Genomic DNA, 14,276 nt, shown 5'->3' on the forward strand with positions numbered 1-14,276 from the left:
CTGACAACACACAAAGCACACGACTCGGTCAACTGGCCACGAGCAGAATGTGTCTCATGAACGGCTTCTACCTTTCATGGACGCGGGCTTGTCGATGAAGAAGTCTCCGTCCCAGACGACGGAGAAGTCCACGGGGAGATCACCAGCTTCGTCCCCTTCGTACCAGTACTGCAGAGTCACACACAGAGGGGAATTAAGACCACCATTTAATTAGAGATCCGTCGCGCAGTGTCTCAGTTCCCCGTCATCCACATGGCTGTGTTTCTTCTCTTGCCCTGTTCCTGCTGTATGTAGAAATCTGTTGTTGTTATTACTAGAATGTTTACGAGTGGTATTTTGTCATTGTTTTTCAGTGCACTGTTAATAATGTAGCAGTTATTAGTTATTACTGTTGTTTTTTTCTGTTTTTCTTCTGGCTGTACTGCCATAATGCTGCCCACCCCCTACAGTGTGTGGCTGGACAGCTGATCAGTATTAGGTTCTCCACAGCCACCGGAGAACCTTCCTACCATCAGCCTGTACAACTCCTCCTCTGTCTGGAAGGGTCCACCTGTGTCTGTGTAGTATTCAGGTACAGTACATGTATATTCTCTACTAAGTAGCTTGATATAAATGTGTGTATATGTGGTATATGCAAGTATGTTTGTATACATAGGTATGTATATGATACACCTATTTATATTGAATGTCTGTCTTTTTACTATTTTTAATTTTCCTCCTATCTGCGATAGCAAGTATGCAAAGCAGTTTCCTTCTGGGATTAATTATTTTTTTTATTCAAAACACATTTGAAAAGTGAAAACCTTCCAAAAAACCTGAGCCTGAACCCGAACGCGAACCCAGAGCTCGGCCTTGGCCTGCCTGCTCTGTGACGTACAACGACGTGGTGGAGTCGTCTGATCTGAGATGTGTCACATCTTAGTCTGGAACCACACACTCAAGCTTGTGTTCATTTCTCCTTGCTCTCTTCCTCATTTAGTCTGCTTCCTCCCTCCTGCTGGGTCTTAATGCCATCAAGCTGGAGGAAAGTGACTGTGGATCGGCTGTCCCCATGGAAACGCTGCCCAGCAGAAAGGCCTCGTCCCCATGGGGTCAGGGGTGCCTGGCAACAGCAGCGGCAGTGGACACATTTTATTACTATCATCATTATCAAGGTCACACTTTTAAAAATAGAACGGACAGAGCATCCAGAACTGTCCGCGTTGTTCTGGTGCTGGATGTGAGGCACCAACACATGACCATGAACCCTGATCCGGTCGCACAATTCTCTCATCTCAGGTTACAGTGACCCAGTGTGAGCACACAACGCTGCAAACTCCACATTCATCTGGAGCTCATCCCAACAACTGGACTTTCATTTTGGAGCCTGAATGGTGCCTGTGTGTGGTAGTAAATGTCCAGTTTCCACTGGGGACAGTAACTTAATTAACCACAGACACACACTGACCATCTGTGTGTGTGTGTGTGTGACAGGAAATGAGCTGTTGGTGTGTGTGTGTGTACTGATAATTGAATCCCACTCACATACATTGCTGCTGTTTGAAGCCTGACCTCTGACCACTGGGGGTCACACACACAAACACGTCACATTAATTAATTACTTGACAAGATGCCCCCATGTTACTATGACAACCACAGAGAAGGACATGCCAAGGTGAAGAGGTGAGTGCAGATCATGAACAGTACAACTGTGGGAACTTGTAGCAGCAGCACAGCTATTACTTCCGCTTCTCGTACTACAGCGCTACTACTACTACTACTACTGCATCTGTTCTGCTGCTGTGACTGCTGGCTCCACGAGGACTGAGACCACTGCTTCTTCACTCCTACAGATGTTCTCCAGCTTCCAGTTCTGCCACCTCTGGGTTTATTTGTAATGGAGACCTCACTGCAGATTCAGCTGCTATCATACTAATATACTACTACTGCTACTGTTGTATCAAGTACAGGCACTGTACAGGAATAGACACCCGGGGCCGGAGTGGTGCATGCTGGGATCGCAGTCTCACCGAGGTGTTCTGACACTGGATGCAGGATGAGTTGAAGCGGACCGCAGGGATACGCTGCACTTTGCCCTGGATGTTGAACACGCACTCATAGTTCTTCTGACCAGACTGAGGCTGGGGGAGGTTACGGGCTCGTAGCGTGATGGGACGAACCATCCCAGCCGGAACCAGGATGTCAGCTGTGGGAAGAATCTGAGGACAGCCCTGCAGAGAGAGGGGTCCAGAAAGGCATCAGGTCATCAAGCTCTAAACTAAAGAGTCACAATTAGTCACAATCATCAACTCTGATCTGGTGCTGTCCAACAGTTATTTGCATTGTGTTGTTAAGAAATATTGTTCAGATTCATGCTCTATTGGATTTCAGCATCAGACTTTAGGTCTCACGCCTGTTAACCTCAGAGAAGCTGACATGGGAGCATCTCCAGAGCTGTAGGATGAGCTGCTAACGCCTGTCATTCATCGCGCATTAAGAATATTTCTTCATTTCCTGGTCAACACACTTAAAATAGCCTTAAACCATTTTTTGTTTCCCAGCTGTAGCTTTTTCTTCTCTATCGCTCCACGCTTACAGCACTTAAGAACAGAGTCAGGGCTAATAGAAACACGCTCCTCAGCTGCTCTCGTCTCTTCATGCAGCCTAATTGCCTGGTGATTAACAATAATTGCTTTGATTGGATGCTTTCATGTCAATTAAGTGGATATTCATTTTCCATTAGCCAATTAGCCAATCAGAGGCTGTTACCGTCACCCTGTAATGGCACCAGGCACCAATCCCGTCAACGGCTCCGTCTCATGCACCGTTCATCGTTTGTGTTAACAGGGTAACAAGCTGCTCATTAGTCACAACAATAATCAGTAATCAGTTACTCCCTGACCGCTGTAATCCGCTGTAATCTGATTACATGATCGTTATCACTGTCTCTCTGAGGGTAAATGTTTCCTTGAATGCATCAGCGCATTTTAAATGTGCACGTTTCTGACCTTTGCTTGCCTGAACCATGTAATATCAGCGAGAGCAGCCCCACCTCCATGCTCCTCACTGCGGACACGTACCTCCATGCTGCTGACCCTTCCCTCCTGGAAGGAGCAGTCCTGCAGGTTGTTGGTGCAGATGTGACGATATTTACACCAGTGACATGGGAACATGCTGCTGACACAGGACGTACACCTGAGACAGACAGAGGCAGAGGGACGGGCTTTAAGCTGAACCCAGAAAGGCCAACAAGGACACAGTGGAGACAAAGAATCCCTTCAAGGGAACGACGGATGGTGGAGCAGCAGTGTGACGTACGAGCTGAGCACAGAGCAGTTGTAGTAAATGAAGTCTGTGGTGATGAACTCATGTCCAGTCTCTATGGAGCGAAGACTGAGATGAACCACACGCTTCTCTCCTGAAACAACAGTTCATCAGCACCCGTCAGTTCAGCCAGAGGAAAACGCACAAACCCAAGGGGACCGAACCGGAGGAGCTGGCGGGTCTCACCGTAGGCGTGGGCGTGGGCGTGGGCCGGCAGGTCCTTTAGGGACGGCGACATGCACTTCACCTGACTCTTAGCCACTACCTCCCCAGGCGTCTCACTCAGCTCCTCAAACACGCAGGCGACGCCCCCGGACAGAGCCGGCACGTTCTGAACACGGATGGTCAGCTGCACAACAAGGAGGCAACAGAAGGTCACACCGGGCTCGAGTCCAACCGGCTTCGAAGCTTTGCTCTCCGTTTACCTGCGTCGCCGGCGACGTCACCGACATGTTGCTCGGGGTCACTGTGATGTCAACACACTGATCCAGGCGCGTGTTGAAATGTTGAGGCTCGTCCCAGCGGTTGCATGCTTCCTGTCTGGAACACCTGGAGGGGTCAAAGGTCACAGCTGCTCAAACTGCTGAACCATTTAAATGCGAATTAACAAATTACAATGTTTTACTTTTGAACATTTTTGTCTGTTTTTTGTTAACTTTGTTGTTTTGAGTTTATTCTATAATTTATGTTTTTTGTATTTTGACATTAATTTATTTCGTCATTTATGTCACAATTTCAGCTTCTGGTTGATTTGAACTATTTTTGCTTGGCCTCATTCCAAACCCAAACATATGCAGTTTACTAAATTCTGGCGCAGTAGGAGCTCGAACAAGTTTGTTTTATCTCCACAAATGAAAGAAAAATCTTATTGTTTATGCAGTAAGTTGCCAAAACATCAACTGGTAAACAAGGGCTTTTACTTTGAAGGCGAAGCTAATTGGTGCTAATCTAAAGGGGAACTTCCTCCACCTGCCTGAACATCAAAGAATCCTGATGACTGATGCCAGCAGAGTGTGTGAAGCTGTGAAGCATTTATAGAAACACTAATGATGCCTCATGGGACCCCCCCCATACACACACACACTTCCTTAGTTTCCCTCCTACTTGCTCCTTCCTTCTCTGTCGTCTCCAGCAGTTGGTGAAGAGCTGAATTTAAGTCACCCTGTAACATGTTCATTACTGTGCTGCTCTAACTGCCCCCACATGTTGACACATCAGTGATGTACTGCCTATGACACAACAGATGGTGTCTAGTGTAACCGTGGTAACTACACAGCCAACCTATCAAATTAAACTCTGGTTCAGATTTCATGGGTCTACTGAGGCTGTTTGGTTGAAATCATCTGTAATGAAAGTCTTACTTGTTAAAGAGGACGCACCACCCGCAGTGAGGGTCCCCGGATCCCAGGCAGTCGGAGCAGCTGCTGTATTGCTCACAGCTTTCCACCGGAAGTCTGGTCACCTAGAACATGCCATGAAACGCCTTTGTGAGAAGAATGACGGTTATGCTGGTTGATGCTTAACTTTAGCAGCTGATAAAAATGTTTAAGATTAAGGTCTGACACAATCTTCATATGTGTCGTAAAAGTTAGTTTTACCTTCACACATCAGACTATAACTAACAACATCTGAGAAAAATGGAGAGAAGTACCAGAGGCAGAGAAAGTGGTGCTTCATTTATTTATCCTGTAGATAAATATGTTTCACAGATTTAGTATTGATTTTTGTTTGCATGGAGGTAATGAAAGAATCAAGTCAACGTTATTTATGTGTGTTATCTCTGCATCCTGGTGGTTTTACACTATCTCAGCCTGAGGCCTTTGTGAAACACATTTGTCTTGCTTTTGCAGGCACTTAGTCAGAGTGTGTGTTTGTGTTTTACCCAGAAGTCAGTGCAGTAAAAACACTAAGCACTCTGTCTCCGTCTGTCTCAGACATTCATACATGAACTCATTCATGAGTCTGGTGAGATGGTTTTTATAGGAACCTCCACAGCAACAGAATCAAAAATCTATTTGTTTAACGTTTTTTATCTGAGAATTAAAATGAGAAAATCATCCAGTGTCACATTTGTACTAGTCCATGATCTTCATTAACCACATAAAGCATCTTAAAAACAAGAAAGAAACCTTCAGAGTTCTAAACTTTGGAACATTCTCTGAATATTCAGACAAAATCATTCTTTTGGTGTGAACCAGAGCTAACGCATCAGAACCAAACACGTGTCTGCCTACACAGGCTCCACCACAGTGAGCGTGTTCATGCTCACTGCTCACCATTTATAGCTTCTATGTGAGGTTAAATGATCTCGGCCAGCTAGAACGTCTGGAGATTTATACTTGACTTGATAGGTTACCTGCTTGTCACTCAGGAGGTAGATGTACTGCTGATCTGGACTGAAAACCATGTCCCGTAGTATCGGCTTCCCTTCCACCACCGCCACCGTTTCATACAGAAGAGCGTTGTGGGCCGGCGGCGGGATCCCATCCACACGGATCTGAAAGAATATGAACAGAACGGGTCGTTAGGCTGCAGCCGACGAGTTGGAAGAGAATCATCAACATCTGACAACGCTGCAAGGGACAAGTCATAACAGTAAGTACTTGGTCAAGATGAAATACAGGAATTTATATGGATGAAAGGTTTGAGCGCTGTTGGGATCAAACGGTCTTCCTCTTTAGGACTAAGAGATGTTGCTGAGACATGAGGCTTCACAGCAATGGCTGCTGAGGGGCACAGCCCGGCCCGTGAGGCAGATGGCCGCCCAGCCCGAGCCTGGTTCTGCTGGTGCTTCATTGTTGAGTCCTGAGATGACCTTCGTGTCTGTCTCTGTGTCTGTCTCTGAACTGGTGCTAGTCCGTTCCATGGTCCAACCTCCTACTTTAAATGACTTTTTGAAATAGAAAATTTGTAAATCCCATCAACAAGCTGCCTAACATCTGCATGACCTGAACGTTACAGATCAGAGTCATCATTTTGCGCGGGAAAATGCTCTAACCAGCAGCTGGAGACAAGTCTCTCTTTACGCCAGAAGCGCTGGATGCTTTTTAATTAGCACAGAAGCAGACGCCATTTTAGATGCATGAGAGAAGTGGGTTCTGATTTAGCTAGAGAGCTGCTGCTTCTGCTGATGGTGATAGTGGTGACGATCATGTATCTGCAGCAATAAATACAGCACAGGGCTGATGAGGAGACGAGCAGACATTAAATGTGGAGCGGCTAAAATAAGATTCCCCCAAATCTCCCTAAACCTCCATCCCTCCCTCCTCCCCCATCCGAGTGTGACCCAGAAAAACACCACACAGGAAGAGTAGATGCAGAACAGAGAGGAAGGACAGACTGAAGGGAGGAGACGAAGGAAGCAGAAAAGAAAGGGATAAGGAAGGAAACAAGGTGGGATCAGAGGAAGTGTTTAATGAGACAAAGCCAAGATTTAAAAAATATAATATAACAGCAACTGAGTCTGTACAGAACCTGACACTTTCATCGAATCAAGGCAGATTCAGTGGCTCCAGGACCAGGGCCCCACACGGCTAGCCTAGCCTAGCCTAGCCTAGCCTAGCCTAGCAGCATCGTCATGTCTGCTGCAGTGTCCTACTTAGCGTCTCCTCCCTCATTCTGCTGCAGCTCCAGTCTCCATGAAACAGGATTGTGCAACTGAGGCCTGTGTGTGTGTGACGGTCTCTAGAATAATACTGTTACGAGGACATTTTGATCTGGTTCCGATTCTGGTGGAGGGAGGGGCCATTGACGATCGTCCTCAGAGCCACAGAAAGTGTGGGCGCAGCTCATCAGTTCTGATTAAGCTCAGCTGCTTAACGAGCTTAACGGGCAGGCGGCTAATTAGCTCATTCAGAGCACCCCTACTTTTTCTCTCCTTCCCTCCCTCCTAAAATTCTTTAACCTTGTCTTCTTCGCTCTGCTGCTTTATGTCCTTTCTCTGCTGCTCATCATGTCCTTCTTTTGTCTCTTTTTCTCTCCCTTCATGCCCCTTCATTATCCCCCAGCCCTCCTTCTGTCTATCTTTCCTTCTTTCTGTCCTCATCTCCTCCTCTTTCCTACCTTGTGTTTCTTCGTCCATCCTTCTTTGCTACTTTCAGTCCCTCCTTCTTTCCTACCTTCTATCCATTCTACCTTCTGCCCCTCGTACACTACTACCTACCTACCTACAGTACCTACCTTCCTTCCTTCCTTATTCCCTCTAAGGCCATTCCTCTAGGCCAGGGGTGTCAAAGTCCACCTGTACCAAGGTTTGGTTTGACTGCAGGTAAATCAATCAAATCAGCAAATTCTGTGAAGTTCTTCTTCTCTGGTTAAATCAGTAGTTTTACAATCAAAGTTGGAGTCAGATGTCATGTACTTCGGGATTAAAGCACTTCAGGTTTGTGTATATTTCACTTTGTTCATTATCAATTCAGTGAGTGTGACAATTTGCTCAACAAACCCAAGACTGATGCAGGAAAACAATCCAACAAAAATAAGTTAATAAATAATTTCCAGTTACAAACATTTTGTTCTCTACATGTCTGTAGCAGATCTTTGTCTATTTAAAGGGAACTGGAACTGGATGGGTCCTAGCTGAACTGTGTCACATCTGAGGGTTAGTGGACGCAGGTCTGAGCTGACAGAGAGTTTACATCCGTCGGCGCGTGGAGCTCAAACAGGAAACGATCTGCTCGTCTTAATGAACCAATCACTGGTTTACTGTTGGCTCTGCTCAGCTGTGAGTGGAAACCCAATGCCGCAGCTGCTCGTGTTCCTCCGACTGGGGTGTGTTGTAGCTGCTAAATGTGACGTGACTTCATTACTGATGATCCCAACACAGCTCAACAAACGCACTGCAGCGACTAGGAGTCTGTGACCAGTTGACGACGTGTGACCACAACCAGGAGCTTTTTAGCCTGTTTTACAGACTGAAGTCAGAGAGAAAGTTGCTGAGTCAGCTCTCACTGCTTGTTCCTCTAGTAGACTCAGAGAATGTTTAATAGTGTTTATGTTTGTGACACAAAAGGGCACTGGAAATATTGTCATTTTCTTTTCTCTACTAAAAAATCTTCAGTTTGAAGTCAGAAGCTATGAACTTCTATCTGATTCATTGACTCCTTTTTATTGAATCCTTTTAGAGAGTTTTAAAGTTTGGAGTGCTTTGCTTCCTTCTTGGTGTTTTTCTGGGGCAGGTTTTGTTCCGTCAGACACATTAGTTTCTGTTAACACACTCATTCACTTCTCATTCAATCTGTCTGCGTCTCTCCTTCATTCATTACACATTCGACTTCTGAAACTCAACACCAGCCTGCACTTTCCCTGCAGCACCCGGCCTGTCTGGCACTTGGGTTTCAGCAGCTGCTGCTGCTCCTCTCCTGCAAACCGTGTTCACACTAATGTGAACAAATTTGAAAATGATGTTTTCCTCAAGTTTCTCTTTGATAGAAGAGCCTGACAATAGACAAGATGAGCGTGTGGAGCTCCTTTGCTGCAAGGAGGCTCAATGTCTCAGCTGAAAAACAAAATAAATAAACTCTGCTTGTTTACCACCAAGACACGAGAAGTGATTTCAATCTGCACGTTTAGTGGCGTCTGGTTCATAAGCGCCACCAACAGAACAACTGTGTGTTAGACGGTATTTGGTATTCTCAGCATGGCCATCACCTATCTATGTTGTCATGACGACAGCATCAAGAAGACACAAAGAAAACTGGATAAAATAAATAAAGCAGACGAAGAAGAAGGACATCCCATCCATTTAGCTCCTTCAGACAGACACTACACATTGTTCAGCCAGGCATCAGACCCTGAGGGAGGAAGAGGGGGAGGAGGAAGGGCAGTGAAGGGTGAAACCGGCAGGGGGAGGCAGTTAAGCTCATTAGTTCTTCCCCATCCCCCAGCACACACACAAGACCACCAACGGACGGCTTTAACCCCACACTGCAACTAAAAGTGACAGATTAGGCGAAGGCATGTTCTGCGCCTTTATTCATTTACCAGCTAAATGACAGAACGCATGCTTCTCATTTCTGAGACTCTTATTTTGGTAGTTGAGTTCAACCTTCCTGTTACAGCTTTACAGGAAAATCCAACGAGGCATCAGAAGAAACTAATACTCACACAAATTATAATCTGAACATCTGCTGTGGAGCAGAGGTGTATGAGTCATCACGATTTCAATTCTAGTCATTCGTTCGTTGAGTAGCATATTGTGTATTATTTTTTACTCAGCTTGATTCACTTGATTCAGAACCTTGTGTGGGAACGTGCAGGATTGACAGCACTCTTAAATCGTTTAAATCTCTGCTTGGCTCTGTAATTCTGTCACCTCAACTCGTCTTTAACTCTGGTCTTTTCTGCTCTAAGTGCTGCGTTAACTTTTCTTCACTCTTCATTTATTCATCACAAAGTTTCCATCATCAATCTGTTGACTTAACACTTCTTCTTCTATGTCAAGAGAGAAAGAAACAACTCCTCCTGCTTTACGTTTCTCAACCTGTTACAGTTTATAAAATACAGCGTCAGGTACAGGTATTAATAAAGTACCAACATATATTTATTAGTTAGAATGAAACATATTAACCTCACACTCTACCAGGACGAATGACAAAATCCTTAAAGGCCACAAAGACTTCCTCATTTTAGACCAGATTATCATCACCATGGCAACAATTAGATATGATATGACAGATAATATGGAGTAGACTCACTTATGCTCTCAGCCCCTCCCAGACTGAGCAGTAGAACGAGGCAGAAACCAGCAGAGAGAAAGAGGATGATCTGTGAAGAGTCCTTAGTCTCTTTGGGGAGCTGACAGATTTGCTCGTTCTTCCATCATCTCCTTGGCAACCGAATAATAATTAATCCACCTCTGTGTGTGTGTGTGTGTGTGTGTGTGTGTGTGTGTGTGTGTGTGTGTGTGTGTGTGTGTGTGTGTGTGTGTGTGCAGGTTGGTTCCCTCCAGTGTGTGTTTGATTTTTTTGTGTAGCCTGTGGTGATGCAACGATATCTATCCTTCAATATGTAGGGCAGCAGTTAGCGAGGAGAGAGGGGGAGGAGAAGCAGGGCTGAGGGGAGAAACAAAGGGACAAGACAATGTTTCCACTCGGACACGTTTAATGAGTCTCTGTCCAGTGATCTCTGTTCTACCACCCAGTAACATGTGTTCCAAGGGGTTCATCTAAGGTATGACACTAGATAAGATAAGATCCTTAAGAGAAATTGTGTTCTCTGCTTTTGACCTATACTCTCACTGGGGGGCAGTGGGTCCCCACTGTGTAAAGTGTCTTGCTCAAGGACACACATAGTGGGGTCAACTGGGTTTGAACTGGCCACCTTCTTCTTCCCAGACCGACGCGCCACCCACTGAGTTACCGGGCCAAGGCAAATTCAGCAGAGGGTCCGTTTCAGTGGCCGACACCAGGGACCCGCTGTTTACGGCACAGACTGATAGAGTGAGGCTCTGAGAGGAGACGTCAGGAGATCCAGGAGCCAATCGGGTTCAGTCAATGCTCGGAGTACAGCGTGAGCACAGTACAACACAGTGAGTACAGCATAAGTACGAGAGTACACAGTGAGTACAATGAGAGTACCCCGTGAGTACAGCATAAGTACAACGAGAGTACACCGTGAGTACAGCATAAGTACAACAAGAGTACCCCGTGAGTACAGCATAAGTACAACAAGAGTACCCCGTGAGTACAGCATAAGTACAACGAGAGTAAATCGCGAGTACAGCAAGGTACAATGAGTGTACCCTGTGAGTACAGCATAAGTACAATGAGTACACCGTGAGTACAGCATAGGTATAACGAGAATACACCGTGAGTACCGCATAAGTACGAGAGTACCCAGTGAGTACGGCATAAGTACGAGAGTAAACCGTGAGTACGGCATAAGTACTAGAGTAAACCGTGAGTACGGCATAAGAACTAGAGTACCCCAAGAGTACAGCATATGTACAATGAGAGTACCCCGTGAGTACAGCATAAGTACAACGACCGTACCCCGTTGAGTACAGCATAAGTACAACAAGAGTACCCCGTGAGTACAGCATAAGTACGAGAGTACCCCGTGAGTACAGCATAAGTACAATGAGAGTACCCCGTGAGTACAGCATAAGTACGAGAGTACCCCGTGAGTACAGCATAAGTACAATGAGAGTACCCCGTGAGTACAGCATAAGTACAACAAGAGTACGCTGTGAGTACAGCATAAGTACGAGAGTACAGTGTGAGTACGGCATAAGTACAACAACAGTACCCTGTAAGTACAGCATAAGTACAACGACAGTACTTCGTGAGTACAGCATAACTACAACAAGAGTACCCCGTGAGTACAGCACAAGTACGACAGTACCTCGTGAGTACAGCATAAGTACAACAAGAATACCTTGTGAGTACGGCATAAGTACAATGAGAGTACCCCATGAGTACGGCATAAGTACAATGAGAGTACCCCGTGAGTACAGCATAAGTACGAGAGTACACTGTGAGTATAGCATAAGTACAATGAGAGTACATCGTGAGTACAGCATAAGTACAATGAGAGTAGATCGCGAGTACAGCAAAGGTACAATGAGTGTACCCCGTGAGTACAGCATAGGTATAACAAGAGTACACCGTGAGTACAGCATAGGTACAACGAGAGTACACCATGAGTACAGCGAGAATACACCGTGAGTACAGCATAAGTACGAGAGTACCCAGTGAGTACGGCATAAGTACGAGAGTACCCCATGAGTACAGCATAAGTACGAGAGTACCCCTTGAGCATAAGTACGAGAATACACCGTGAGTACAGCATAAGTACCCTGTAAGTTCAGCAAGTACAACATAAGTACACCAAGAGTACAGTGGGAGAGAAAGGTAAGTAAAAGTACTTAATAGTTATTACACACACATACATGACAACAAAAGGTCTCTGCATCTGCCCAGAGGGGGGACAGGGGGATGCAGCACCCAGCGAGCTAGAAGAAGCGAAGCCAGAGGCGGAACTGGGGACGTAGTGCTTCCTGGGTCGATGCTCTACTTGCTAGCTACCATCTACCACGATAACACAAGGTCTGTTTACTGACGAACACTGAGCCTTATCACCACCATCACACACACAATCCTGGGAACAGGAAGCTTCTCAATAGTCCCAGTGATGGAAACAAAGAGCGGTCTGACACGCATGCATGCATGCACCACACACCACCTAATCTGTTCCCTCTTTTGTCTCCTTCCCTTTTTCCTACTTTCTTTACTTGTATGTACCCTTGTTTCCTCAGTTGTTTGTCGCTTCCTTGTACTGCCCCCCCCCCACACCCTCTGTGTTTGCTGGTAATGTGACCCACTTTCAGGTGCTCTATGGATTAAGCTCAACTCTGCAACTTCAAACACTTTCTCTACATTTCTCCCACTCCTCCCTCCTCCTATCCTCATCTTCCTCCTTCCTTTTTCTGCCAGTCCTCCGATCCTTCTTTCTTCTCCCTCCAAGATAAGTCCTCCTCCACTCCTCTGCCTTTTCCTTTCCTTTCCTTTCCTTTCCTTTCCTTTCCTTTCCATTTCCTTTCCTTCCATCCTTCCTACCCTGCAGAGCTCCGTTTGAGCTGATGGTACTGATAAATTTGATGATCACATTTTCTGATTCCAGCTTTTATTCATCTTCATGACCTAAAGGTCTGAATTATTCTGCAGTTCTGCTGCTGACACAAACAGCCTGACGCTGCTGCTTCGCACTGTAAAAGTAAAAATCCACCGATGTGCTGCTCTTCATGAACTAGAGTCACCATGACTCCTGTGGATGGATCCTTTAATGACGTGTTTCATGAGCTGACCTCAACCCCCATGGACATTTGTCTCAAATAAACGCAGAGCACTTATTTCTGGTTTGAGTGGTGCCACAATTCCCTAGCGCTGTTGGACCCAGATACCACCTGTGGGGCTAATGTTTGCTGAACATATGAAGGCGGCTGCTTGTTAGCGGTGATAGTTCTTGGTTGTTAGATCATGTGGTCGCAGCGTCAATATTAATATTTAACACTCAATGATGCACCAAAATCGAAGCAATGAACAAATGACCAAGAACCTCAACACGAAAGACGTCTCCACAGGGTGCTTTCAGAGGGTGCTCACATTTAGCCTGGGTGTGGCTCACCACACAATGTGTTGTATGAGCTAGAAAAGAGCAGCAGAAGAAGGACAAACCATTCGATGCAGACACATGGGTTTACTACGATGACGTCAGGCCTGTGGCCTCGTTATGGATTTGGCTCTAAAACACGGTGAATGAGGGGGACAGAGATGAAGTCATTTCCCAAGGTGAGTTCCAGTGACACACACAGCCGTGGTAAACTGTGTGTGTGGTAGTATTTATTGGCGACTGCGACTCAATTCTCACAGACACGCACAGACACACACCTGGGCTCAGCCTTAGCACGTGGATGCTAACGCTAACCCACCTGTTGTATTCCTTCAGTCCCATCAGCCTCTATCCACCATCAGTTCAACTGTGATGCTATTACCCCGAATGCATTGCAGCAGCGATAGCGACTTCCTTAAAGTCTTTAAATCTAGAAGAATTTAGGCAGATTTAGAGATGACTAGCCTGAATAACCAGGGTTCCTGAAGTAAAGCTAGTCACATTTAATTACTTACCCTCATCACAATAACTAAAAAATGCAACCAGTGAACACGGGTTCCAATTTGATTCATTAACCAGAGGCTTCACTGGAGACAAGGCGGGTCTATGTGCTGCTACACCTGCCTGGATCCGGACCTGAACTTTACACAGCACACGCTCATTACTGTGGACACGTATGGAGCCGGCCACAGCCTGACAGAAGCTCTCTGACGCTGGACTCCGCCCCGGGGGTCAGCGCGGTGCTGTGGAGCATCACAGCTGAGCAGATATTCAGTACAGGAGCTGTCCCTGCCCTCTCATTAGTTATTAGTATCAGGTTCTTTGACATGTGGATTTGACAGATGAAAACTACAACAAGATGC

At 45.9% G+C, this 14,276-nt stretch overlaps 1 protein-coding gene across 2 annotated transcripts in view; it reads right to left on the bottom strand.

The window, feature by feature from the left end:
* Positions 1 to 14,276, bottom strand: part of plxna3 (plexin A3) — a 43,225-nt gene that overhangs the window by 12,043 nt on the left and 16,906 nt on the right. For both annotated transcript variants that reach the window (XM_029155593.3, XM_055510418.1), the window contains exons 7-14: positions 5,660 to 5,800; positions 4,665 to 4,765; positions 3,729 to 3,852; positions 3,490 to 3,652; positions 3,298 to 3,397; positions 3,060 to 3,174; positions 2,010 to 2,210; positions 72 to 168 (exon numbers count right to left, since the gene is read on the bottom strand). In XM_029155593.3, the coding sequence (XP_029011426.1) occupies positions 72 to 168; positions 2,010 to 2,210; positions 3,060 to 3,174; positions 3,298 to 3,397; positions 3,490 to 3,652; positions 3,729 to 3,852; positions 4,665 to 4,765; positions 5,660 to 5,800 (1,042 nt within the window). The remainder of the gene's footprint in view (positions 1 to 71; positions 169 to 2,009; positions 2,211 to 3,059; positions 3,175 to 3,297; positions 3,398 to 3,489; positions 3,653 to 3,728; positions 3,853 to 4,664; positions 4,766 to 5,659; positions 5,801 to 14,276) is intronic.

This window comes from Betta splendens, chromosome 7, assembly GCF_900634795.4.
Source record: "Betta splendens chromosome 7, fBetSpl5.4, whole genome shotgun sequence".
NCBI lineage: Eukaryota > Metazoa > Chordata > Actinopteri > Anabantiformes > Osphronemidae > Betta > Betta splendens.